This window comes from Vipera ursinii (assembly GCF_947247035.1).
Source record: "Vipera ursinii genome assembly, chromosome: 4".
NCBI lineage: Eukaryota > Metazoa > Chordata > Lepidosauria > Squamata > Viperidae > Vipera > Vipera ursinii.
Window position 1 is genome coordinate 2,438,461 of NC_139514.1, and position 25,012 is coordinate 2,463,472.

The 25,012-nt window shown below is 45.4% G+C and overlaps 1 protein-coding gene across 3 annotated transcripts; it reads right to left on the bottom strand.

Annotated features, from left to right (window-relative positions):
- Window positions 1–3,830: 3,830 nt before the first annotated feature.
- On the bottom strand, window positions 3,831–24,999 carry PAAF1 (proteasomal ATPase associated factor 1). Of its 3 annotated transcripts, XM_083362154.1 has the most exons (12): window positions 24,890–24,999; window positions 23,204–23,244; window positions 21,988–22,091; window positions 21,005–21,100; window positions 18,770–18,868; window positions 18,441–18,591; window positions 16,793–16,987; window positions 14,663–14,754; window positions 12,867–12,982; window positions 11,166–11,248; window positions 8,872–8,954; window positions 3,831–4,621 (listed from the first exon to the last, which is right to left on the bottom strand). In XM_083362154.1, the coding sequence occupies exons 1-12, from the start codon at window positions 24,940–24,942 to the stop codon at window positions 4,544–4,546; spliced, it is 1,191 nt and encodes a 396-aa protein (XP_083218280.1). In that variant the 5' UTR covers window positions 24,943–24,999; the 3' UTR covers window positions 3,831–4,543. The 3 variants fall into 3 exon arrangements, with proteins under 3 accessions (XP_083218280.1, XP_083218282.1, XP_083218281.1); XM_083362156.1 differs by lacking the exon at window positions 23,204–23,244 and having other exon boundaries at window positions 24,890–24,940; XM_083362155.1 differs by lacking the exons at window positions 3,831–4,621; window positions 8,872–8,954; window positions 11,166–11,248 and adding an exon at window positions 13,060–13,203 and having other exon boundaries at window positions 12,883–12,982.
- Window positions 25,000–25,012: the final 13 nt, after the last annotated feature.

Sequence of the window (25,012 nt, forward strand, 5' to 3'; positions counted from 1 at the left end):
GGGGGTGGGGGGCTTGTTTTCCTGGGACCCCCGCCGGTCCCTCTCCTTTGCACAAGAAGGGGCGTCCCTTGGGAGGGGCGGTTTGCAAAGTTTTTTGGGGGGGGTGGGGGGTGGGGGGCGGTAGGAGACCCCCAAACCCTGGTTTGCAAAGGGTTTGGGAAAGGATTGCACACCCACGCCAATGTCCTTGGGCTATTTGCCGGAGTCTGAAGTTCTGCAATGTCCGGTGGCCACTTTGCATTGGATGGGAGACCACCAGGCGATTCCCCCGCCCAGACCGAATAACAGACTTGGAAGGGACCTTGGAGGTCTTCTAGTCCAACCTCCCAGCTGGAGCAGGAGACCCCCTAGACTAGGGGGTCTTCAAACTCTGCCCTTTTAGGACTTGTGGACTTCAGCTCCCAGAATTCCTCAGCCAGTGTGCCTGGGTGGGGAATTCTGGGAGTTGGAAGTCCAGAAGTCAACAAAGGGCCAAGTTTGAAGACCCCCCCCCCCGCTTGTGGACTTCAACTCCCAGAATTCCTCAGCCAGGCACGTTGACTGAGGAATATCTGGGATTTGAAGTCCCCAAGTCATAAAAAAGGCCAACTTCGAAGACCCCCGCCCTATACTATTTCAGATAAGTGGTTGTCCAGTCTCTTCTTAAAAACCTCCAGTGTTGGAGCACCCGCAACATCTGGAGACAAGTCGTGCCCACTAATTAAAACTCTTCTCACTGTGAAGGAAATTTCTCTGGTCTGCTAAACTCTTTCACAAGGTGCGGTTTGGTTCACAAGCCCCCTTAAAAAAACACACAAAAAAACCCCCACCTGTGACTTTGCACACAACGTGTGAAGCCTATCACAGATCCGGCAAGGAGGAGGAATGACTTAACACCAGGGGTCTTCAAACTTGGCCCTTTTATGACTTATAGACTTCAACTCCCAGAATTCCTCAGACAGCATGCCTGGCTGAGGAATTCTGGGAGCTGAAGTCCACAAGTCATAAAAGGGCCAAGTTTGAAGACCCCTGCTTAACACCCATCGCTCCTTCCGCCCGTGACTTGAAAACTCACCTATTTGAACAAGCCGGCCTGGTCTGATGGGTTTGGGGTATTTTAATCGTAATTTTAATTAACTTTTACTGTAATTGGGCTATTCTATTTCATTTTTATCTTAACTTTTGTATATTGTATTTTTATTGCATTTTAGTGCCCTGTACACCGCCCTGAGTCCTTCGGGAGAAGGGCAGTATAGAAATTAAATTAATAATAATAATAATATTTTTCTGTCCCATTTTTTTTTCCAGGGTGAGGGTGCTTAGTGCTGAAAACAACTGTAAAAAAATCAGTAAAGCTGCATGCACATTGTTCAGCTTCGGTGGAGTGAGGGGGGGGGCATGCAGTCTGGCCTGGTAATTGCAGCTTTTTTGGGGGGGGTGTTTGTTGACTTTGAAATCAAGAAATGTCTGACCCTTTGCAAAACCTCTTTTTATGACCTCTTTAGACTCTTTACACGTGGCTGCAAAATGCTCTCTCTGTTTACCCTTCAGCCACTTTGCTCCTGCAGTGACTTAAAAGCCAAGGGGGTAATGGAGCTTTTGAGGAGGGGGGGCGGGAGGCTAAAGACAGACTAGGCCCGGGAAAACATAATTATGGGATGGTACTTTATCCACAATTCAGATATATCAGCAGCTGCAGACCGGAGGAGGGAGGAGGAGGGGGGGAAAAAAGGTTTTCCTGGAAAGCTTCCCGTCTCTTTAACTGTTTATAGGCAGTCCTCAATTTACGACGACCAGGGAGCCCCAAATCTCTTGTTAAGCAAGACGTTGGTTAAGTGAATCGCTGCAGTTGATCTGCTAGTAGGCCGGTTGTTAAGTGAATTCGGCTTCCCCGTCGACTTTGCTTGTCAAAAGGCCGCAAAAAGGGGGACGCAGCCACGGTCATAACTCTGAACCAACTGCCAAGCCTTTGTATTCGGATCGCGTGAACGCGGGGAAGCTGCAGCGGTCGTCGCTGTGCCAAACGGTCCTCATTCACTTTTCCCGGTGCATATTGTAACTTTGAACAGTCGTTAAATGAATGGTGGTGAGTCGAGGGCTGCCCGTACAGTCCTGGACATACATGCAATCACTCGTTTAGTGACCGAATTTACAACAGCAGTGAAAAGAAGGAACTTATGACATAATAATAATAATAATAATAATAATAATAATAATAATAATAATAACAACAACAACAATAATAATAACAACAACTACAGATCGCCATTTGGAACACAACACGCCAGATATCGCAGTCGTAGAGAACCGAAGCGTACAGTTGATTGATATCGCTGTACCAGGAGATGCCAGAGTCGAAGAAAAAGAACTGGAAAAAATTATGAAAGACCGCGACCTGGCCATCGAAACTGCGCGATTATGGATGAAATGTGTAACTGTGATACCCATTGTCATCGGGGCACTGGGAACGATGTCCAAAAACTTTGCAAAACACATCAAGAAATTGCAGCTTCCTGCAATCACTCCAGCAAAGCTACAAAAAACTGCGCTACTTGGAACATCTTACATTTTAAGGAGACACCTGGATGATACCTAGGATGCTGGCAGCAGCCCGTATCAACCATTAAAAGGTAAAGGTAAAGGTTCCCCCGCACACGCATGCTAGTCGTTTCCGACTCTAGGGGCCGGTGCTCATCTCCGTTTCAAAGCCGAAGAGCCAGCGCTTGTCCGAGGACGTCTCCGTGGTCATGTGGCCGGCATGACTAGACGCCAAAGGCGCACGGAACGCTGTGACCTTCCCACCGTAGCGGTCCCTATTTTTCTACTTGCATTTTGACGTGCTTTCGAACTGCTAGGTTGGCAGAAGCTGGGACAAGTAACAGGCGCTCACTCTGCTACACGGCACTCGGGATTCGACCTGCCAAACTGCCGACCTTCCGATCAACAACCATTAGTGCTAGTCAATTTGAGTGTTCAGTTGCCTGAGTTTCATGTTTAATGAATAAAAGTTTAATAATAATAATAATATAATAATAATAATAATAATAAAGTTGGAAGGGACCTTGGAGGTCGTCTAGTCCAACCCCCTGCTCAGGCAGGAAACCCTATACCATTTCAGACAAATGGCTGTCCAGTCTCTTCTTAAAAATGTCCAGTGTTGGAGCATTCACCACCTCTGGAGGGAGGTTGTTCCACCGGTTAATTGTTCTCACTGTCAGGAAGTTTCTCCTTAATTCCAGGTTGCTTCTCTCCTTGATGAGTTTCCATCCGTTGCTTCTTGTCCTGCTTTCAGGTGCTTTGGAGAATAGCTTGACTGCCTCTTCTTTGGGGCAGCCCCTGAGATATTGGACGACTGCTATCCTGTCACCCCTGGTCCTTTTCTTCTACATACCCATTTCCAGCAACCGTTCCTTGTATGTTTTAGCCTCCAGTCCCCTTATCCTCTTGGTTGCTCTTCTCTGTACTCTTTCTAGAGTCCCAAAATCTTTTTTATTGTGACAACCAAAACTGGATGCAGCATTCCGAGTGTGGTTTTACCAAGGCCTTATTTTGTATTCTGTTACTCTGCATTCTCTTCTGTAAATCAAAAGCTTTCTCCCTCATTCTGCTTTCCAGGCCAAATTTGAGGGAGAGGGAGGGAACTTAAATATTTCGATCGAAAATAAAGCACCGTACCTTTAAGAAGCCTCTGTTTGAGTTTCCATGATTGGATTTTTATGATTTCTCAAGTTTTGCCAAGGGCCAGGGTCCTTGCCATCCAAAGGGGCTACCTAAAAGGAATTCCTGCCGTCACTTCCTTCACCGGGGCTTTAGAAGAATCCAAACAAAATCAAAATCAAAACCCAAAGTGATTTTTTTTCCAAATGCAAAGTGGTCTTTAATTAAACTCAAAACCTTCCTGGCTACTCAAAGCACATTTTTCAGACAGGTGTGTCTTGTCTCGGCAAGGAAGTCTCCGGTCAGCCCTGAGTTCAGGTGAGGTCTTCTTAAAGTCATATCTTTCAGGTCAGGAGGGGGGGGGGCGGGTCTTCCAACTTGGCCCTTTTATGACTTGTGGACTTCAACTCCCAGAATTCCTCAGCCAGGGATTCTGGGAACTGAAGTCCACAAGTCATAAAAGGGCCAAGTTGGAAGACCCCTGTATCAGCTCTATTCAAGCGACTGTGTAAGCCAGTGGTTTTTTTTGAAGCTCGGCCCCTTTAAGACAGGGTGGACTTCAACTTCCAGAGTTCCCCAGCCAGGGATTCTGGGAACTGAAGTCCACAAGTCATAAAAGGGCCAAGTTGGAAGACCCCTGTATCAGCTCTATTCAAGCGACTGTATAAGCCAGTGTTTTTTTTTGAAGCTCGGCCCCTTTAAGACGGGGTGGACTTCAACTCCCAGAGTTCCCCAGCCAGCCAATTCTGGGAGTTGAAGTCCACCCCTCTTAAAGGGGCCGAGCTTCAGAAACGCGGGAATAACGAGAAACCGGGCGCCCCGTGGGCACCTTTCCAAAATGGCCGCTGAAAGGAATTGCGGAACTAAATCCAGGATTTGCAGTCCGTTGTTGAATTTTCCAGGCCGATCAGAGATCGGAAAGCTGGTATCTCCTCACTATCCCATCTCGGCAGCAAGTGTAGATTTCTTTTCCCCAGGTGGCTACCTAGAAAAAAACACAAACAACCCAGAAAAAAGATCTCAACTCTCATAGGGTTCCTGCCCGTTTGAATTACAGATGTTCCTCGGCTTACGGCCACAGTGGCACCCAAAATTTCTGTGGCTAAATGAGACGTTTGTTAAGTGCGGGTTTTTTTCCCCCCTTTTCCTTTTTTTTTAATAACAGAGTTGGAAGGGACCCTGGAGGTCATCTAGTCCAACCCCCCTGCTCAAGCTGGAGAGCCTTACAGAATGACAGAGTTGGAAGGGACCCTGGAGGTCATCTAGTCCACCCCCCCACCCGCTCAAGCTGGAGAGCCTTACAGAATGACAGAGTTGGAAGGGACCCTGGAGGTCATCTAGTCCAACCCCCCACCCGCTCAAGCTGGAGAGCCTTACAGAATGACAGAGTTGGAAGGGACCCTGGAGGTCATCTAGTCCAACCCCCCACCCGCTCAAGCTGGAGAGCCTTACAGAATGACAGAGTTGGAAGGGACCCTGGAGGTCATCTAGTCCAACCCCCCACCCGCTCAAGCTGGAGAGCCTTACAGAATGACAGAGTTGGAAGGGACCCTGGAGGTCATCTAGTCCACCCCCCACCCGCTCAAGCTGGAGAGCCTTACAGAATGACAGAGTTGGAAGGGACCCTGGAGGTCATCTAGTCCAACCCCCCACCCGCTCAAGCTGGAGAGCCTTACAGAATGACAGAGTTGGAAGGGACCCTGGAGGTCATCTAGTCCACCCCCCCACCCGCTCAAGCTGGAGAGCCTTACAGAATGACAGAGTTGGAAGGGACCCTGGAGGTCATCTAGTCCAACCCCCCACCCGCTCAAGCTGGAGAGCCTTACAGAATGACAGAGTTGGAAGGGACCCTGGAGGTCATCTAGTCCACCCCCCCACCCGCTCAAGCTGGAGAGCCTTACAGAATGACAGAGTTGGAAGGGACCCTGGAGGTCATCTAGTCCAACCCCCCACCCGCTCAAGCTGGAGAGCCTTACAGAATGACAGAGTTGGAAGGGACCCTGGAGGTCATCCAGTCCACCCCCCCCACCCGCTCAAGCTGGAGAGCCTTACAGAATGACAGAGTTGGAAGGGACCCTGGAGGTCATCTAGTCCACCCCCCCACCCGCTCAAGCTGGAGAGCCTTACAGAATGACAGAGTTGGAAGGGACCCTGGAGGTCATCTAGTCCAACCCCCCACCCGCTCAAGCTGGAGAGCCTTACAGAATGACAGAGTTGGAAGGGACCCTGGAGGTCATCCAGTCCACCCCCCCCACCCGCTCAAGCTGGAGAGCCTTACAGAATGACAGAGTTGGAAGGGACCCTGGAGGTCATCTAGTCCACCCCCCCACCCGCTCAAGCTGGAGAGCCTTACAGAATGACAGAGTTGGAAGGGACCCTGGAGGTCATCTAGTCCAACCCCCCACCCGCTCAAGCTGGAGAGCCTTACAGAATGACAGAGTTGGAAGGGACCCTGGAGGTCATCTAGTCCACCCCCCCACCCGCTCAAGCTGGAGAGCCTTACAGAATGACAGAGTTGGAAGGGACCCTGGAGGTCATCTAGTCCAACCCCCCACCCGCTCAAGCTGGAGAGCCTTACAGAATGACAGAGTTGGAAGGGACCCTGGAGGTCATCTAGTCCACCCCCCCACCCGCTCAAGCTGGAGAGCCTTACAGAATGACAGAGTTGGAAGGGACCCTGGAGGTCATCTAGTCCAACCCCCCACCCGCTCAAGCTGGAGAGCCTTACAGAATGACAGAGTTGGAAGGGACCCTGGAGGTCATCTAGTCCAACCCCCCCCTCAAGCAGGAGAGCCTTACAGAATGACAGAGTTGGAAGGGACCCTGGAGGTCATCTAGTCCAACCCCCCCTGCTCAAGCAGGAGAGCCTTACAGAATGACAGAGTTGGAAGGGACCCTGGAGGTCATCTAGTCCAACCCCCCACCCGCTCAAGCTGGAGAGCCTTACAGAATGACAGAGTTGGAAGGGACCCTGGAGGTCATCTAGTCCAACCCCCCCCCCAAGCAGGAGAGCCTTACAGAATGACAGAGTTGGAAGGGACCCTGGAGGTCATCTAGTCCAACCCCCCACCCGCTCAAGCTGGAGAGCCTTACAGAATGACAGAGTTGGAAGGGACCCTGGAGGTCATCTAGTCCAACCCCCCCCCCTGCTCAAGCAGGAGAGCCTTACAGAATGACAGAGTTGGAAGGGACCCTGGAGGTCATCTAGTCCAACCCCCCACCCGCTCAAGCTGGAGAGCCTTACAGAATGACAGAGTTGGAAGGGACCCTGGAGGTCATCTAGTCCAACCCCCCCCCTGCTCAAGCAGGAGAGCCTTACAGAATGACAGAGTTGGAAGGGACCCTGGAGGTCATCTAGTCCAACCCCCCCCCCCCCCGCTCAAGCTGGAGAGCCTTACAGAATGAGAGTTGGAAGGGACCCTGGAGGTCATCTAGTCCAACCCCCCCCCACTCAAGCAGGAGAGCCTTACAGAATGACAGAGTTGGAAGGGACCCTGGAGGTCATCTAGTCCAACCCCCCTGCTCACGCAGGAGAGCCTTACAGAATGACAGAGTTGGAAGGGACCCTGGAGGTCATCTAGTCCACCCCCACCGCTCAAGCAGGAGAGCCTTACAGAATGACAGAGTTGGAAGGGACCCTGGAGGTCATCTAGTCCACCCCCCCACCCGCTCAAGCTGGAGAGCCTTACAGAATGACAGAGTTGGAAGGGACCCTGGAGGTCATCTAGTCCAACCCCCCACCCGCTCAAGCTGGAGAGCCTTACAGAATGACAGAGTTGGAAGGGACCCTGGAGGTCATCTAGTCCACCCCCCCCACCCGCTCAAGCTGGAGAGCCTTACAGAATGACAGAGTTGGAAGGGACCCTGGAGGTCATCTAGTCCAACCCCCCACCCGCTCAAGCTGGAGAGCCTTACAGAATGACAGAGTTGGAAGGGACCCTGGAGGTCATCTAGTCCAACCCCCCCCTGCTCAAGCAGGAGAGCCTTACAGAATGACAGAGTTGGAAGGGACCCTGGAGGTCATCTAGTCCACCCCCCCCCCCCCGCTCAAGCTGGAGAGCCTTACAGGACAGAGTTGGAAGGGACCCTGGAGGTCATCTAGTCCAACCCCCCCCCTGCTCAAGCAGGAGAGCCTTACAGAATGACAGAGTTGGAAGGGACCCTGGAGGTCATCTAGTCCACCCCCCACCCCCTCACACCCCCCCCCCCCCCCCCCGCTCAAGCTGGAGAGCCTTACAGAATGACAGAGTTGGAAGGGACCCTGGAGGTCATCTAGTCCAGCCCCCTGCTCAGGCAGGAAACCCTGCACCGTTTCGGACAAATGGCTGGCCAGTCTCTTCTTAAAAACTTCCAGTCTTGGAGCATTCGCCGCTTCTGGAGGCAGGTGGTTCCACTGGTTAATTGTTCTCGCTGTCAGGAAGTTTCTCCTTAGTTCCAGGTTGCTTCTCTCCTTGATCAGTTTCCATCCGTTGCTTCTTGTCCTGCCTTCAGGTGCTTTGGAGAACAGCTTGACTGCCTCTTGTTTGGGGCAGCCCCTGAGATACTGGAAGACTGCTATCATGTCACCCCCTCATCTTTCTCTTCATTAAACTAGACATCCCCAATTCCAGCAACCGTTCCTTATATGTTTTAGCCTCCGGTCGCCTCATCATCTTCGTTGTTCTTCTCTGCCCTCTTTCTAGAGTCTCAACATCTTTTTTTACATCACGGTGACCAAAATTCCAGGTGTGGCCTTACCAAGGCATTGTAAAGTGGTATTAACACTTCACGTGATCTTGATTCTACCCCTCTGTTAATGCAGCCTAGGATTGCATTGGCCTTTTTTGACAGCTGCAGCACACAGCTGGCTCATATTTAAGTGATTGTCCACTAGGAGTCTGAGATCCCTCTCGCAATTGCTACTATTGAGCAAGGTTAAATTGCCGTGCTGGCACTTTGTGATAAATAAGTGGGTTTTGGGTTGCAGTTTGGGCACTCGGTCTCCAAAAGGTTCCCCATCGGTGGCCTATAGTACTGTACCTGTGCATTTGGTTTTTCTTGCCTAGATGTAAAACCTTACTTTTTTCACCGCTGAATTTCATTTTCATCATCTTGCCAGGCAGAGAAATCTTGATTTTCTATCCCAATGCTTCCTTCCCTGTTTTGGGAAATAGGACCCCGATTCTGATTTTCCCCTTCCACACGTCCTTTCTTTGCTCAAGCGAGATTGTGCTGAATGTTGTGTTTTAAACATACCTTGTACACAGGATCACAGTCCGGTCCAGTCAGGTCAAGAACGTGATCGAGGTCTTGTTGCATAACGAAACAGGTTCCGTCACCTGCAAAGAGGGAAGCAATGAAGCTCTGCATTTAACCTTTATCATTGTACTTGTTTTTATACTTGTAATTGTTTGGCTGTTTGTTTTTGGCAAGCCCCCCCCCCCGAGAATCGGCTGGATAGTGAGGTGGGTGGCATATAAATTTAAGAAAGAAAGAAAGAAAGAAAGAAAGAAAGAAAGAAAGAAAGAAAGAAAGAAAGAAAGAAAGAAAGAAAGGAAGGAAGGAAAAAGGAAGGAGAGAAATGAAAGAAAGAAAGGAAAAGAAAGGAGAAAGAAAGAAAAAAGAAAAGAAAGAGAAAAAGAAAGAAAGAAAGAAAGAAAGAAAAAGAAAGAGGAAGGAAGGAAGGAAAAAGGAAGGAAGGAAGGAGAGAAATGAAAGAAAGAAAAAGGAGAAAGAAAGAAGAAAGAAAAGAAAGAGAAAGAAAGAAAGAAAGAGAAAGAGGAAGGAAGGAAGGAAGGAGAGAAATGAAAGAAAGAAAAGAAAGAGAAAGAAAGAAAGAAAAAGAAAGAGGAAGGAAGGAGAGAAATGAAAGAAAGAAAAAGAAAGGAGAAAGAAAGAAAAAAGAAGAGAAAAAATAAAAGAGAAAAAGAAAAGAGAAAGAAAAAAGAAAAAGAAAGAAAGAAAGAAAGAAAGAAAAAAGAAAAGAAAGAAAGAACCCTTATTCAAAAGACTTTAAGGCCGCTCATATAAACTTTTTTAAGTATCTTAACAATAAATTGACAGATAAAAAAATATAAAAAGTTATTTATTTTTTTAAAATTAGAATAGAGTATAATTCTTTATTGGACCCACAAGGAATTTGTCTCCCGTGCATCAGTTCTCAACGTAGATACAAGCAACAAGTGATAAATCCTGATCAGAATCATAAGCGCAATCATCATAAATCGTAAGATACAACACTCAGTGATAGTCATAAATAGCAATCAACGTGTGTATGTCTCGTTTAATGAAGAGAAGGGTGAGGGGTGACATGATAGCAGACTTCCAGTACCTCAGGGGCTGCCCCAAAGAAGAGGGAGTCAAGCTATTCTCCAAAGCACCTGAAGGCGGGACAAGAAGCGAAGAATGGAAACTAGTCAAGGAGAGAAGCAAACTTAGAAATAGGGAGAAATTTCCTGACTGTGAGGACAATTAACCAGTGGAACTCCTTGCCTCAAGTAGTTGCGAATGCTCCAACACTGGTCTTTAAGAAGAGACTGGGCAGCCATTTGTCTGAAATGGTATAGGGTTTCCTGCCTCAGCAGGGGGCTGGACCAGATGACCTCCAAGGTCCCTTCCAACTTTATTATTATTATTATTATTATTATTATTATTATTATTATTATTATTTGCCTTTCATTTTCAATGTGAGCCTATCCATTTCCACACAGTCCCAAATTTTCCTGGAAGCTTTTAAGAAGAGGCTGGACAGCCATTTGTCTGAAATGGTATAGGGTTTCCTGCCTGAGCAGGGGGTTGGACTAGATGACCTCCAAGGTCCCTTCCAACTCTGTTATCCTTCCTTCCTTCCTTCCTTCCTTCCTTCCTTCCTTCCTTCCTTCCTTCCTTCCTCCCTCCCTTCTCCAACACTGGAGGTCTTTAAGAAGAGACTGGGCAGCCATTTGTCTGAAATGGTATAGGGTTTCCTGCCTCAGCAGGGGGCTGGACTAGATGACCTCCAAGATCCCTTCCAACTTTATTATTATTATTATTATTATTATTATTATTATTATTATTATTATTATTATTATTATTATTATTATTATTATTATTATTTGCCTTTCATTTTCAATGTGAGCCTATCCATTTCCACACAGTCCCAAATTTTCCTGGAAGCTTTTAAGAAGAGGCTGGACAGCCATTTGTCTGAAATGGTATAGGGTTTCCTGCCTGAGCAGGGGGTTGGGCTAGATGACCTCCAAGGTCCCTTTCAACTCTGTTATCCTTCCTTCCTTCCTTCCTTCCTTCCTTCCTTCCTTCCTCCCTCCCTTCTCCAACACTGGAGGTCTTTAAGAAGAGACTGGGCAGCCATTTGTCTGAAATGGTATAGGGTTTCCTGCCTCAGCAGGGGGCTGGACTAGATGACCTCCAAGGTCCCTTCCAACTTTATTATTATTATTATTATTATTATTATTATTATTATTATTATTATTATTATTATTATTATTATTGTGAGTTGAGCAGTCATTTGCATTTCCTGACTAAATAAATAAAAAAATGCACAAAATTACCTTGGCTGGCAACAAACCCGTCTTTATAAGGCATCAGGGAGAGGACTGGGGCTCCGGATCGCTGGATCACTCGAACGGGAGCTCTGAAAACAGATGAAGTGGAATAAAGTCCTTGCCTTAACAACAGTTCATCTAGTGACCGAAGTTAAAACGGCGCCGGAAAAAAATGACTCAGGACCATTTTTCGCACTTACAACCGCTGCAGCATCCCCGTCGTGACGGGATCAAAATTCGGACGTTCGGCAACTGACTCATACTTACGACGGTCGCAGTGTCCCGGGGGTGTGTGTGTCACGTGATCCCCTTGGGCGACCTTCCGACAAGCAAAGTCAAGGGGGGAAAAGCCGGATTCACTTCAGAACCGTGTGACTCACTTAACAGCTGTAGCAAGGAAGGTCGTAAAGTAGGGCAAACTTCACTTCACAAATGTCTCGCTTAGCGATGTAAATTTGGGACTCAATTGTGGCAATACGTTGAGGACTAGCCGCCTATGGAAACATGGTTCACGGATAAAACCAATAGCCAAATGAAGCGTCGCAAGGGGAGGGGGGGGATTGTTAAAAAGGACAGCCATTTGTCTGAAATGGTATAGGGTTTCCTGCCTGAGCAGGGGGTTGGGCTTGATGACCTCCAAGGTCCCTTCCAACATTATTGTTGTTGTTGTTGTTGTTAGCTGTGAAGTCGTGTCCGACCCATCGCGACCCCATGGACAACGTTCCTCCAGGCCTTCCTGTCCTCTACCATCTTCTGGAGTCCATTTAAGCTCAGGCCTCCTGCTTCAGTGACTCCATCCAGCCACCTCGTTCTCTGTCGTCCCCTTCTTCTATTGCCCTCAATCTTTCCCAGCATCAGGCTCTTCTCCAGTGAGTCCTTCCTTCTCCTTAGGTGGCCAAAGTACTTGAGTTTTAGCTTCAGGATCTGGCCTTCTAAAGAGCAGTCAGGGTGGATCTCCTCTAGGACTGACCGGTTTGATCGCCTCGCAGTCCAAGGGACTCGCAGGAGTCTTCTCCAGCACCAGAGTTCAAAGGCCTCCATTCTTTGGCGCTCAGCCTTTCTTATGGTCCATCTTTCACTGCCATACATTGCAACTGGGAAGACCATCGCCTTGACTATACGCAATTGTTGTTGTTATTATTATTATTATTATTATTATTATTATTATTATTATTATTGTTGTTATTTTTATTGTTATTGTTATTGTTATTGTTATTGTTATTATATAATATAATATAATATAATATAATATAATATTATAATATAATATTATAATATAATATAATATAATATAATATAATATAATATAATATTATAATATAATATTATAATATAATATAATATAATATAATATAATATAATATAATATAATATAATATAATATAATATAATATAATATAATATAATATAATATAATATTATAATATAATATAATAATATCATCATCTCTGAAATGTATTTATCAGTATTCAACTGGGGGGGGTACAATTTATGTCTATGCTTGTTTGGGGGGCTTTTGCACATTTTTGTACAGTTTTGCTCTTGTGTTGCTTTTTGTATCTTTTTTCCTTTTGGGGGGAGTTTTGTGTATCTCAACGTTTCAAATAAAATAAAATAAAAATGGGGGGGGGGGAAAGAAAGGAAACAGTTGCCGGATTCCCCCCCCCCACACCAGCCATTTCAAAACAGCTGGGAATCTAAACTCACTTGGTGTTTCTCACATCCAGCTGGTATACGGTCCCATCCTGCGTCCCTCCCAGCAGATACGTGTTGGAGAGGAAGGTGCAACAGTTGAAAGCATCCGAACCAATAAAAAGGAAAATCTAAGGAAGAAATCAGAAGAAAAAAGTGGCCTGGAATCTCATCTAACCCCACCCCCTTCCGGCACTGATGATGTTACCTAGTTGGGTCATGAAATGTCTGCAAGAAAAACACCCAGCTCAGAGAGCACCAAGGACCCCACAGTCCTCCTCCTCCTCCTCCTCTCCGCAAACCCCACTCCTTTCTGGCACTGATGATGTACCCTAGCTGGGTCAGGAAATGTCTACAAGAAATTCACCCATGTCAGAGAGCACCAAGGACCCCAGCCTACTTCTTCGTCCTCCCCCTCCCCCTCCTCCTCCTCCTCCTCCACAAACCCCACTTCCTTCTAGCACTGATGATGTTCCCTAGTTGGGTCATGAAACGTCTGCAAGAAAAACACCCAACTCAGAGAGCACCAAGGACCCCTCATTTTGACCCCCAGCTGCAAATATTCTCCTCTTAAAGTAGAGTTCTTCATGGAATTTAATGGAATGGAATGGAATGGAATGGAATGGAATGGAATAGAATAGAATAGAATAGAATAGAATAGAATAGAATAGAATAGAATAGAATAGAATAGAATAGAATAGAATAGAATAGAATAGAATAGAATAGAATAGAATAGAATAGAATAGAATAGAATAGAATATAGAATAGAATATAGAATAGAATGTAAAAGAGAGTATAAAATGGAATGGAATGGAAGAAAAAATAGAATAGGATAAGATAGGATAGGATAGGATAGGATAGGATAGGATAGGATAGAATTATAGAATAGAATAGAATAGCAAATATGGAATAGAATAGAATAAAAATAGAATAGAATAGAATAGAATAGAATAGAATAGAATAGAATAGAATAGAATAGAATAGAATAGAGAATAGAATATAGAATAGAATGTAAAAGAGAGTATAAAATGGAATGGAATGGAAGAAAAAATAGAATAGGATAAGATAGGATAGGATAGGATAGGATAGGATAGGATAGGATAGGATAGGATAGGATAGAATTATAGAATAGAATAGAATAGCAAATATGGAATAGAATAGAATAAAAATAGAATAGAATAGAATAGAATAGAATAGAATAGAATAGAATAGAATAGAATAGAATAGAATAGAATAGAATAGAATATAGAATAGAATATAGAATAGAATGTAAAAGAGAGTATAAAATGGAATGGAATGGAAGAGAAAATAGGATAGGATAGGATAGGATAGGATAGGATAGGATAGGATAGGATAGGATAGGATAGGATAGAATTATAGAATAGAATAGAATAGCAAATATGGAATAGAATAGAATAAAAATAGAATAGAATAGAATAGAATAGAATAGAATAGAATTATAGAATAGAATAGAATAGAATAGAATAGAATAGAATAGAATAGAATAGAATTATAGAATAGAATAGAATTACAGAATAAAATGGAATGGAATGGAATAGACCAGACCAGACCAGACCAGACCAGACCAGAACAGACCAGACCAGAACAGAACAGAACAGATAAATCAAAAGTGAACTCAGCTCACCTCACAAAGGCTGCTACCTCCTAACCTGCCAGATCATAGGCAAAACTCACCTGAGCGGCTGAGGAGCAAAATGGCCTTTCCTTTGAGATCATTTGCAATCCGGGGCTTCCAAGACAAAGGAAGAAAACAGAGCCACGCTTTATCCCAAGTGGGGGAGAAATCTTACCGGCTGCCTGCTTTGTAACCCCACGCCTTGCAATTTTTTGTCCTCCCGGGCCAAGAGCAACAGCTTTCCTTCCGTGCCAACTTCGCGCTCACCTGGATTGGAAAGAGAGACGGTTTGGCCTAGGTAGGAGGTGCAGTTGCCTGGCTGCTAGCCTCGTTCGGGCCTTAATCCCTGTATCAGAGGTCTCCAAACCTGGCAACTTTAAGGCTGCTGGACTTCAACTCCCAGAATTCCTCACTCTGAATTGGATACACCGGGGGGGGGGGGTGTGCTCCAAACCGGGCAAATTTAAAGCTGGTGAACTTCATCTCCCAGAATTCCCCAGCCAGCCAGCATCGTCTCGTGGTTAAGGCATCAGGTTAAAAGCCAGGCAAATGGGAGTTCTAGTTCTAGTTGAAGTCCGCAAGTCTTAAAAGTTATCCGGTCTAGTGGGTAAGTCTCCCCCGGGGGGGCGGCGGGGGGGGGGCACCCAAAGGCAAACTTTGGACTGCGTGGACTTGGCTTAGGGGTCTTGGGGTTAATATAGACCCAAGCCTTCTGGGTGCAGGAGTCCACGGCAAAGAAGACACTCGGTGTCTATGGAGATTCTCCACCATCCAGGTCACGATTGTCCCAAAGGTGGTTATTTTTTTTTTCAGGAAGTAACTAGAGTTCCTTGTTTTTCCTTGAAGACGTTTCGCTTCTCATCCACGAAGCTTCTTCAGTTCTTGATTTTCCAATTTTACATTTAAATGTCTGAAAAGCAACCCGGCGGCTGAGTTGGTCAATAATTCAATAACATACAATTATCTTTAGTACAGAGCCTTGGTGGAGCAGTGGGCTAACGCCTCCTTAAGTAACACCAGCTGCCTGCAATTAGTGCAGGTTCGAGTCCCACCAGGCTCAAGGTTGACTCAGCCTTCCATCCTTCCCAGGTAGGAAAAATGAGGACCCAGATTGTTGGGGGCAATTAAGCTGACTTTGTAATAATGCCGCTTGGGGTGTGTGTGTGAAAGCCCTAATAAGCAGGCATATACATAGAATGGCGGCTACTGCTAAGCACATTGGTTTGTGCTTAAATTGTAAGCCACCCTGAGTCTTCGGAGAAGGGCGGGATATAAATGGGATTAAAAAAAAAAGATCTCAGACTATTGCACTAAATGTTTCTTTCCTCTCTTTTCCCCTTAGTATGTACTGTCTCGTATTTAAATTAATACAATTCTTATTACACCAATCAAATAAAAAAATAACTTTCTTATATTTATGCAGTTTTAGTTTATATATATATGTGTGTGTGTGTGTGTGTATTTATTTATATATAAAAACTGTTTTAACTTTCAATCTTTTTAGACAAACAATGACCCTAGTAAATTTTTCCCGACTTTAATTTTCCATTAATATTTAAAATTAAAGTTTAATATTTAACATTTCCAAATTTTAAATGACCCCCCAATTCCCTTTATCACAATTCATCACAAGATCTAATGTTCAGGATACACCTCTTATCTATCTGAGTTCTCACCATCTACATCAACAAATTAATAATACAATTCTTCAGCTCTGACTGGACGGTGAAGGGTGGAAGGATTTATATTCCTTGCAGACAGCTGGTCATTTGCATTCTTTCAGAGAGTCGTTGAGGCCACTTGGAGGTTTATCTCTGTCCTCGGGGTCACCTGAATGGTGCAAATGGGTGTGCTGAACACAGTTCCAAGGAGGCTCCACACCCATTTGGACCACTCAGGTGACCCCGAGGACAGAGATAAACCTCCAGGTGGCCTCAATGACCCTCTAAAATGATGCAAATGACCAGTTTTTCTGCAAGGGGTATAAATCCTTCCGTTCCCCACCATCCAGTCCGAGCTGAAGAAGCTTCTTGGATGAGAAGGGAAACGCCTTCAAAGAAAAACAAGGAAGTCCAGTGGCCTCATTGAAAAGCACCCTTGGGAAGAGGCACGGAGCCAATCCAGCATGCTCAGGGACTACAGTTTCCATCCACCCGTGCTTCACCAGACACCACGCTAGAAGCCAGCCAACTGGGCGTTCCCAAAACAAGGTGCGGGTTTTTGGCACGACTCAAAGAGACGCAAAGAGCTTCTCCCTGCTTTTAGAAGTAAAAAAAACGCAACTCGTTGCAATAGGATCACTTACTGGGAAGTTCTTCAGGGGATCCCAAGTTTAACGAGTTGTCTGTTGCATCCAGAGCAATCCCATTGATCGGAGAGCCGCAGTCGGCGACAACGCCCAGGCAGGTCAATCGCCCGCAATCCCAAAGGCGCGCTGTGCCGTCCCTTGAGCTGGAGACCACATTCCTGCCCTTCTCCACAATGGCTGTGTCCAGGATTCCTCCCGGATCATAAAAGAGAAATATTTAGCTACTGGCTCGGCCACTTCCGTTGCCAGACCGCTCACAACTAACTGCTCGCTAGGTGCCGGGGCTCAGCTCTGCTTTCGGACAGCTCATCAAAATAATAATAGTAATAATAACAATAATAATAATAATAATGGCATAGGGGGCTGGATTACAAGACCTCTAAGGCAGGCCTTTTCAACCTCTTCACCCATTGTACCACTTTTAGGATACGGCAACACCCGAGTACCACCAGTCGCCTAGCAAGGTGTCAAAAACTTGATGACAAAAAAAAAAAGGGAAAAAGTGATGAAGTACAGGTAGTCCTCGACTTACAACAGTTCGCTTACTGACTGTTTGAAGTTACAATGGCCCTGAAAAAAGTGCCCCCCAAGCCACAGCCGAGCAAGACACCTGCTTGCCTGCCCAGTGGCGCTCTTTCTCCTGTCCGAGGTTTTCATGGTTGTGAGCATTTCTGTTGAGGATTGGAAGCGGGGGTGAGGTGTGTGGGGGTGTTTGGTTTTTATCCCCCCCCTCTGCTGGGTGGTTGCAGCAGGTTTTGCTCACTTCACGTGACCCTGGGACGCTGTGACCGTCCTAAATATGAATCATTTGCCAAGCATCTGAATGTCAATCAGAAGACCCTGGAGATGCTGCAACATTCCAGCTGATCGGCACTTCTTCTGGGCTCAGCAGAAGCACCAGGATCAGTGCTGAGCTCCAGCTGGATCCTGGCACTGATCCTGGTGCTTCCGCTGAGCCCCGACAGCCCTGCAGCTCCAGCCGTCTCTCGCTCCGGCTTGCACGGTGCTGCCACTGGTTCAGCTCATTCCCCTCCCCAGCTACCACTTTTCTAGGATGATCACGTACCACCTGCCAGGTGCTGATGTACCACAGGTGGTACCCGTACCACTGGTTGAAAAGCCCTGATCTAAGGTCCCTTCCAACTCTGTTATTCTTTTTAATGAAAAGAAGGACCAGGGATGACACGATAGCAGCCGTCCAGTATTTGAGGGGCTGCCCCAAAGAAGAGGGAGTCAAGCTCTTCTCCAAAGCCCCTGAAGGCAGGACAAGAAGCAACGGATGGAAACTAGTCAAGGAGAGAAGCAACCTGGAATTAAGGAGGAATTTCCTGACAATGAGAACAATTAACCTGTGGAACTGCTTGCCTCCAGAAGCTGTGGGTGCTCCATCACTGGAGGTTTTTAAGAAGAGACTGGACAGCCATTTATCTGAAATGGTCTAGGCTCTCCTGCTTAAGCTGGGGGGGGGGGTTCGACTAGAAGACCTCTAAGGTCCCTTTCAATTCTGATGATGTTCTATGTTCTGTCTGCTACACGTCCAACCGATTGACCCACTTGAGATGCAGTTCCACAAACGTCAGCCAGATATGCAGCTGGCTTCATTCAACGCAACGCTGGGCTGACTCCAACGCTCGCTTCTCTGTACCTGCTTTGTGTCCTTGAAAGGTTGCGACGCAGCTGCCGCTTTCTGCAGACCAGATCTTCAGCCTGGCGTCCATCCCTCCGCTCAGCACCACGATGCCCGATGGGAAAAAACGGCAGCAATTCACATCGTATACGTGACCTTCCAAATTCCTCTGAAAAGACAGGGAATTGAGCCCACGGTCGCAATGGGAAGGCATCCTTGCTAACTGGGACCGGGAGCTTTTGTTGCTAAGCAAGGCAAGGTTGTTAAACGACTCACGCCACGTAGGCTGGCTGGGGAATTCTGGAGAGTTGAAGTCCACCCCTCTGAGGTTGAGAAACAAGACTTACTCTAATTTCCCCGTTAGCGGCTTGCCAAATTTTCATCGTGCCGTCCGCGCTGGTGGATACTCCGAGCCCACCTCCGCTCGAAATGTCAAGACAGGTGATCTAAAGTTAAAGAGAGAACAAGAGAGGTGAGAAATAGTTTAATGAAGAGAAGGACAAGGGGGGACATGATAGCAGCATTTCAGTATCTCAGGGGTTGCCACAAAGAAGAGTTGGGGGTCCACCTCTTCTCCAAAGCCCCTGAAGGCAGGAGAAGAAGCAACGGATAGAAACTCATCAAGGAGAGAAGCAACCTAGAACTAAGGAGGAATTTCCTGACAGTGAGAACAATTAACCAGTGGAACCACCTGCCTCCAGAAGCTGTGAATGCTCCAACACCGGAGGTTTTTAAGAAGAGACTGGACAGCCATTTGTCCAAAATGGTATAGGGTTTCTTGCCTGAGCAGGGGGTTGGACTAGAAGACCTCCAAGGTCCCTTCCAACTCTGCTATATTCTATTCTATTCTATTCTATTCTATTCTATTCTATTCTATTCTATTCTATTCTATTCTATTCCATATTTTCTATTCTATTCTATTCTATTCTATTCTATTCTATTCCATATTTTCTATTCTATTCTATTCTATTCTATTCTATTCTATTCTATTCTATTCTATTCTATTCTATTCCATGCCATTCCATTTTTTCTATTCTGTTCTGTTCTATTCTATTCTATTTATTCTATTCTATTCTATTCCATATTTTCTATTCTATTCTATTCTATTCTATTCTATTCTATTCTATTCTGTTCTGTTCCATATTTTCTATTCTGTTCCATATTTTCTATTCTATTCTATTCTATTCTATTCTATTCTATTCTATTCTATTCTATTCTATTCTATTCTGTTCTGTTCCATATTTTCTATTCTGTTCCATATTTTCTATTCTATTCTATTCTATTCTATTCTATTCTATTCTATTCTATTCTATTCCATTCCATTCCATTTTTTCTATTCTATTCTATTCTATTCTATTCTATTCTATTCTATTCTATTCTATTCTATTCTATTCTATTCTATTCCATTCCATTCCATTCCATTCCATTCCATTCCATTCCATTTTATTCTGTATTTCTCTTCTCTTCTCCTCTCTCCTCTCCTATCACTGGAGATTTTAAAGAAGAGATTGGTTGTCTCAAATGGTATAGGTCAGGGGTAGGCAACCTTGGCTTTTATGACTCGTGGACTTCAGCTTCCAGAATCCGAGCCGGCATGGAATTCTGGGAGTCCACGAGTCATAAAAGAGCCAAGGTTGCCTACCCCTGGTATAGGGCCTCCTTCACAGGCAAGGGGCTAGACTAGAAGACATCCAAGGTCCCTTCCAATTTTGATATTCTGTTCATTTATTTTAATCTTAGAGGGAGAGTGGAAAGTGTCTCCTCAGTCTTGGGAAAACAGGAAGCATGAGAAAGTGATCCAGAACAGTCCTACCTCAACCTCACGGTCCTTAGAAGGAACCCATGAAGGCATGGGGGATGCTTTCAAGATTATAATAATAATAATGTTGGAAGGGACCTTGGAGGTCATCTAGTCCAAACCCCTGCTAAGGCAGGAAACCCTATACCATTTCAGGCAAATGGCTGTCCAGTCTCTTCTTAAAAACTTCCAGTGTTGGAGCATTCACCACTTCTGGAGGCAAGGAGTTCCACTGATTAATTGTCCTCACTGTCAGGAAGTTTCTCCTTAGTTCCAGGTTGCTTCTCTCCTTGATGAGTTTCCATCCGTTGCTTCTTGTCTTGCCTTCAGGTGCTTTGGAGAAGAGCTTGACTCCCTCTTCTTTGGGGCAGCCCCTGAGATACTGGAACACTGCTCTCCTGTCCCCCCTCGTCCTTCTCTTCATTAAATTACACATACCCAATTCCAGCAACCGTTCCCTATATGTTTTAGCCTCCGGTCCCCCAATCATCTTTGTTGCTCTTCTCTGTACCCTTTCTAGAGTCTCGACATTCAGCTAAGCTAACTTCTGCTGCTAGAAGTTCAGGTCGTCCTTGACATACGACCGTAATGAAGCCTGCCCATTCCGGTCCTGTGTCACGTTTGGGAAACAGGTCAGCCATGTGACCGCAGAGGTCATGAAGCCAACGTCGCGGTAATAAAACCAGCCATGGATTTGGTAAAAACCATAAGGTGTTTTGTTTTTTATCCTGCCTTTAACTTCCTTTAATAGCCTTTCGAAACCAGGCGGTAAAAGAATACGTACACTTTTCTGATGGATCCTGCAGAAGGCAGTATAGGCTGCCAGAAATTTGCTAGAGGTTTTTTTGTTTTCCCGCGAGCAGGAGACGAGCAGACTTTTCTGAAGCGGGTAGAAAAAAAGGAAAATAGGGTACAAAAATAAGATTGGCCGGAAGCAGATCGTCTCGACGTTCAATCGTTCACTCTTTCACTCATCACAAAATGTTAAAAAAAAAAATTGAGAGGTCAAGCCGAGCTTTCAGTCAGCAGGCACGCAACGGTTTCATCCCCCCAAAAAAGGCAAGAGGGTGTCATGCTTAATTTATTATTTATTTAATCCCTGCCTTTATCGTTTTTATAAGTAACTCGAGGTAATGAACATACCTCATGCGCCTCCCTCCCATTTTTCCCCACAACAACCCTGCGAGGTGGGTTGGGCCGAGAGAAAGTGATGGGTCGTGTCTGATTGGTCATGCCTTAAGGTGGGACTAGAACTCACCGTCTCCTGGTGGTTGGCCCAATGTCACCCAGCTGGCTTTCATATCCAAAGCAGAACTAGAACTCACCTTCTCCTGGGTTCTAACCTGGCGCTTTAATCACTAGATCCAACTTGACCTCCTCTCCCATTGCTTATATTATTTTATCTCAGGTTCTCTCAACAGGTCTCAGAACACACGGTGGATGTTTAGCATAGTATAATAATAAGTGTCCCTCCAGTGTGTCTCACATACAAGTTGTACCTGCATAGCCAACCTGCCTTACCTTCCCACTTAGCCAAGGTGACTTTAAACTGTCTGAACTTTAGCTCCCAGAATTCCCCAGCCAGCTGTGCTGGCTGGGGAATTCTGGGAGTTGAAGTCCAGGTAGTTTAAAGTCATCAAGGTTGAAAACTACAGGGCTATGCATCAAATGACATGATCTCTGGTTCACAAATGTGCCTGCCTTTCCACGGAACGTGATTTTTTTTTGGGGGGGGGAAAGCCACCAGGCTCCGATTTTAGAGAATACCTTAGTTACTGCACTGACTTCAAATCCTTCAGAGGCTACAATTTCAGGAATCCCATCTGGGCTCAAACCGTGGCAGGTCAGAGTTCCATATAAAGTTGGTTTCCCTAAAGGAGAAGAACAAGTGGTATTGTCTGGAATAGAATAGAATAGAATAGAATAGAATAGAATAGAATAGAATAGAATAGAATAGAATAGAATAGAATAGAATAGAGTAGAGTAGAGTAGAGTAGAGTAGAGTAGAGTAGAGTAGAGTAGAGTAGAATAGAAATAGGAATGAATAGAATAGAATAGAATAGAATAGAATAGAATAGAATAGAATAGAGTAGAGTAGAGTAGAGTAGAGTAGAGTAGAGTAGAGTAGAGTAGAATAGAATAGAATAGACAGAACTGAACAGAACAAAACAGAATAGAATAGAATTAGGAATGAATAGAATAGAATAGAATAGAATAGAATAGAATAGAATAGAATAGAATAGAATAGAATAGAATAGAATAGAATAGAATAGAATAGAATAGGAATAAATGGAATGGAATGGAATGGAATGGAATGGAATAGAAAAGAATAGAATTAGGAATGAATAGAATAGAATAGAATAGAATAGAATAGAATAGAATAGAATAGAATAGAATAGAATAGAATAGAATAGAATAGAATAGAATAGTAGATGCAGAATCACTTATAGAATCAAATAATGGAATGGAATAGAATAGAATGGTGGGGAGGATTTATACTCCTTGCCAACAGCTGGTCATTTGCCTTCTTTTAGAAAGTCATTGAGACCACCTGGAGGCTTGTCTGTGTCCTCGGGGTAACCTGATGGAGCACATGAGTGTGGAGCCTTCTTGGAACTGCTTTCAGCACACCCATTCGCACCCCTCAGGAGACCCTGAGGACCCAGGTAAATCTCCAGGTGGCCTCAACGACCCTCCAAAAGAAGGCAGATGACCAGCTGTCTGCAAGGAGTCTAAATCCTTCCATTCCCCACCCTCCAATCAGAGCTGGGATGAGAAGTGAAACATCTTCCAAGAAAAAACAAGAAAGTCCAGTTGCCTCCTGGGAAAAAAAATAAAAAAAATAAAACGCCTTTGGGTGACCCATGAGCTGGAATGACGGAGAAGCTCCACAGACATTTAGGATGGAGGAAAAGAAAGAACTGGACCGCCTTGACAGAATTGTTCAACAACAGCAGGAGAGGCAGGTTTTTTCCTCTCTCACCTGGAGTCCGGCAGCTCAGCCAAACTTCCTCCTCATTTCTCCTAGAAAAATTTTTGGGGTGCGGGGAGAGAAAAAGGGAAATAATCCATTAGCCCAGAATCACGAGACCGCGAGATGAGAGATATACACGTTTCATAAACAAAAGCAATAATTCAAAGGATTTTGTTGTTTGCATCCAGACGGCCAAGGGCTTTCGGGCTTGTAAAGTAAATGGGGTTTTGGCCCGGTCTTTGTCAAACTTGGCAACTCGAAGATGGGTGGGCTGCAAGTCCCAGAATTCCCCAGCCAGGAGAATGCTAGAGAGCCCTGCTGAATGGCAGCAAGTGGTTTTCTAACTTAGAAAAGCTGAATAGGGTCAAAAGTGGATTATAGCAACAGCGGAATAGACTAGGCTAGACTAGAAATACAGAATAGAATAGAATAGAATAGAATAGAATAGAATAGAATAGAATAGAATAGAATAGAATAGAATAGAATAGAATAGAATAGAATAGAATAGAAAATAGAAATACAGAATAGAATAGAGTAGAAAGAATAGAATAGAATAGAATAGAATAGAATAGAATAGAATAGAATAGAATAGAATAGAATAGAAAATATGGAATGGAATGGAATGGAATGGAATGGAATGGAATAGAATAGAATAGAATAGAATAGAATAGAATAGAATAGAATAGAATAGAATAGAATAGAATAGAATAGAATAGAATAGAATAGGAGTAGGAATGGACTTAGCATAGCATAGCCTGGGTGAGGAATTCTGGGAGTTGAAGTCCACAAGTCATCAAAGGGCTGAGTTTGAAGACCCCTGCTTGTGGACTTCAACTCCCAGAATTCCTCACCCAGGCACACTGCCTGAGGATTTCTGGGAGTTGAAGTCCACAAGTCATCAAAGGGCCAAGTTTGAAGACCCCTGGGCTAAATTTAGGAAGTAGAAGAAAAAACAACCCCACACTCTTAGTTGTGAATGACACGAGTTGGAATCTGACAGATTGGAGGGGAAGGCGGGCAAGCAAGAAAGGGCAAAAAGCTACTCCTGGTGGTGACATTTCCATGCGGAATTCAAGCCGCCTCAGAGTCTAGTTTGAAAAAACTGGGTAATACATACATGCATATTTTTTTATTTACCTGTCCTATTTCTAAACCACCCGTCTCCCTCAGGGAGGAATATTGTTAACATTACTAACGATTAGGATTTTGAACTGGACCTCACTGACTCCTGGTGCTTCCCGAAACCTTAGCAACTTTAGGGGACATATTTTTTTTGGGGGGGGGGCTGAGGAAGAATCTGTTGCCTAGCAACAGGGATCCCCTTTGGATCCCCTTCCAGAAGATTCCTAGTGGATCCCAAAAGGCTACCAATCAACGGGCAGAGAAGAGGAGCAGAAGGGGGGGGGGAGGCCCACAGGTGAAGCAGGGGTGGCATAGTCCCTGAGCACGCCGGATGGGCAACAATGTCTTCTCTGCCTTGGACTCCCGCACCCAGAAGGCTGGGTCTATATTGACACACACAAGACAAGCCCACCGGCTCCAAGTTTGCCTTTGGCAGCTTTCCCCGCCCCCTACACCGTACTCTGCCCTGATTTTTCCTTCAGGGATCTCCGGGTGGTCTCCCTTCCCCGCCAGGCACGCCACAGGAGGCCGAGGGGCGTGGCCGGCGTCGCGGTGGGCGTGGCTTCCCCCCACCTCAAAACCTGGTCCCAGTCGCTCTGGATCCGCAGCACCGGCGCCTGCGCCATCTTCGCAGCGGCCTCGGCCCCGCCCCGGAAGCCGCCGCCTAAGGACCGCCCCCCCGGAAGGCCCGGGCGC

Excerpts from the sequence above, each read along its gene's own strand:
- PAAF1 (XM_083362154.1), bottom strand. The coding sequence starts at position 24,942 with ATGGCGCAGGCGCCGGTGCTGCGGATCCAGAGCGACTGGGACCAGGTT. Across the intron at positions 8,955-11,165 it reads CGGGTTTGTTGCCAGCCAAG|GTGACGGAACCTGTTTCGTT; the intron begins GTAATTTTGTGC and ends CCCTCTTTGCAG. Across the intron at positions 4,622-8,871 it reads ACTGTGATCCTGTGTACAAG|GTAGCCACCTGGGGAAAAGA; the intron begins GTATGTTTAAAA and ends GTTTTTTTCTAG.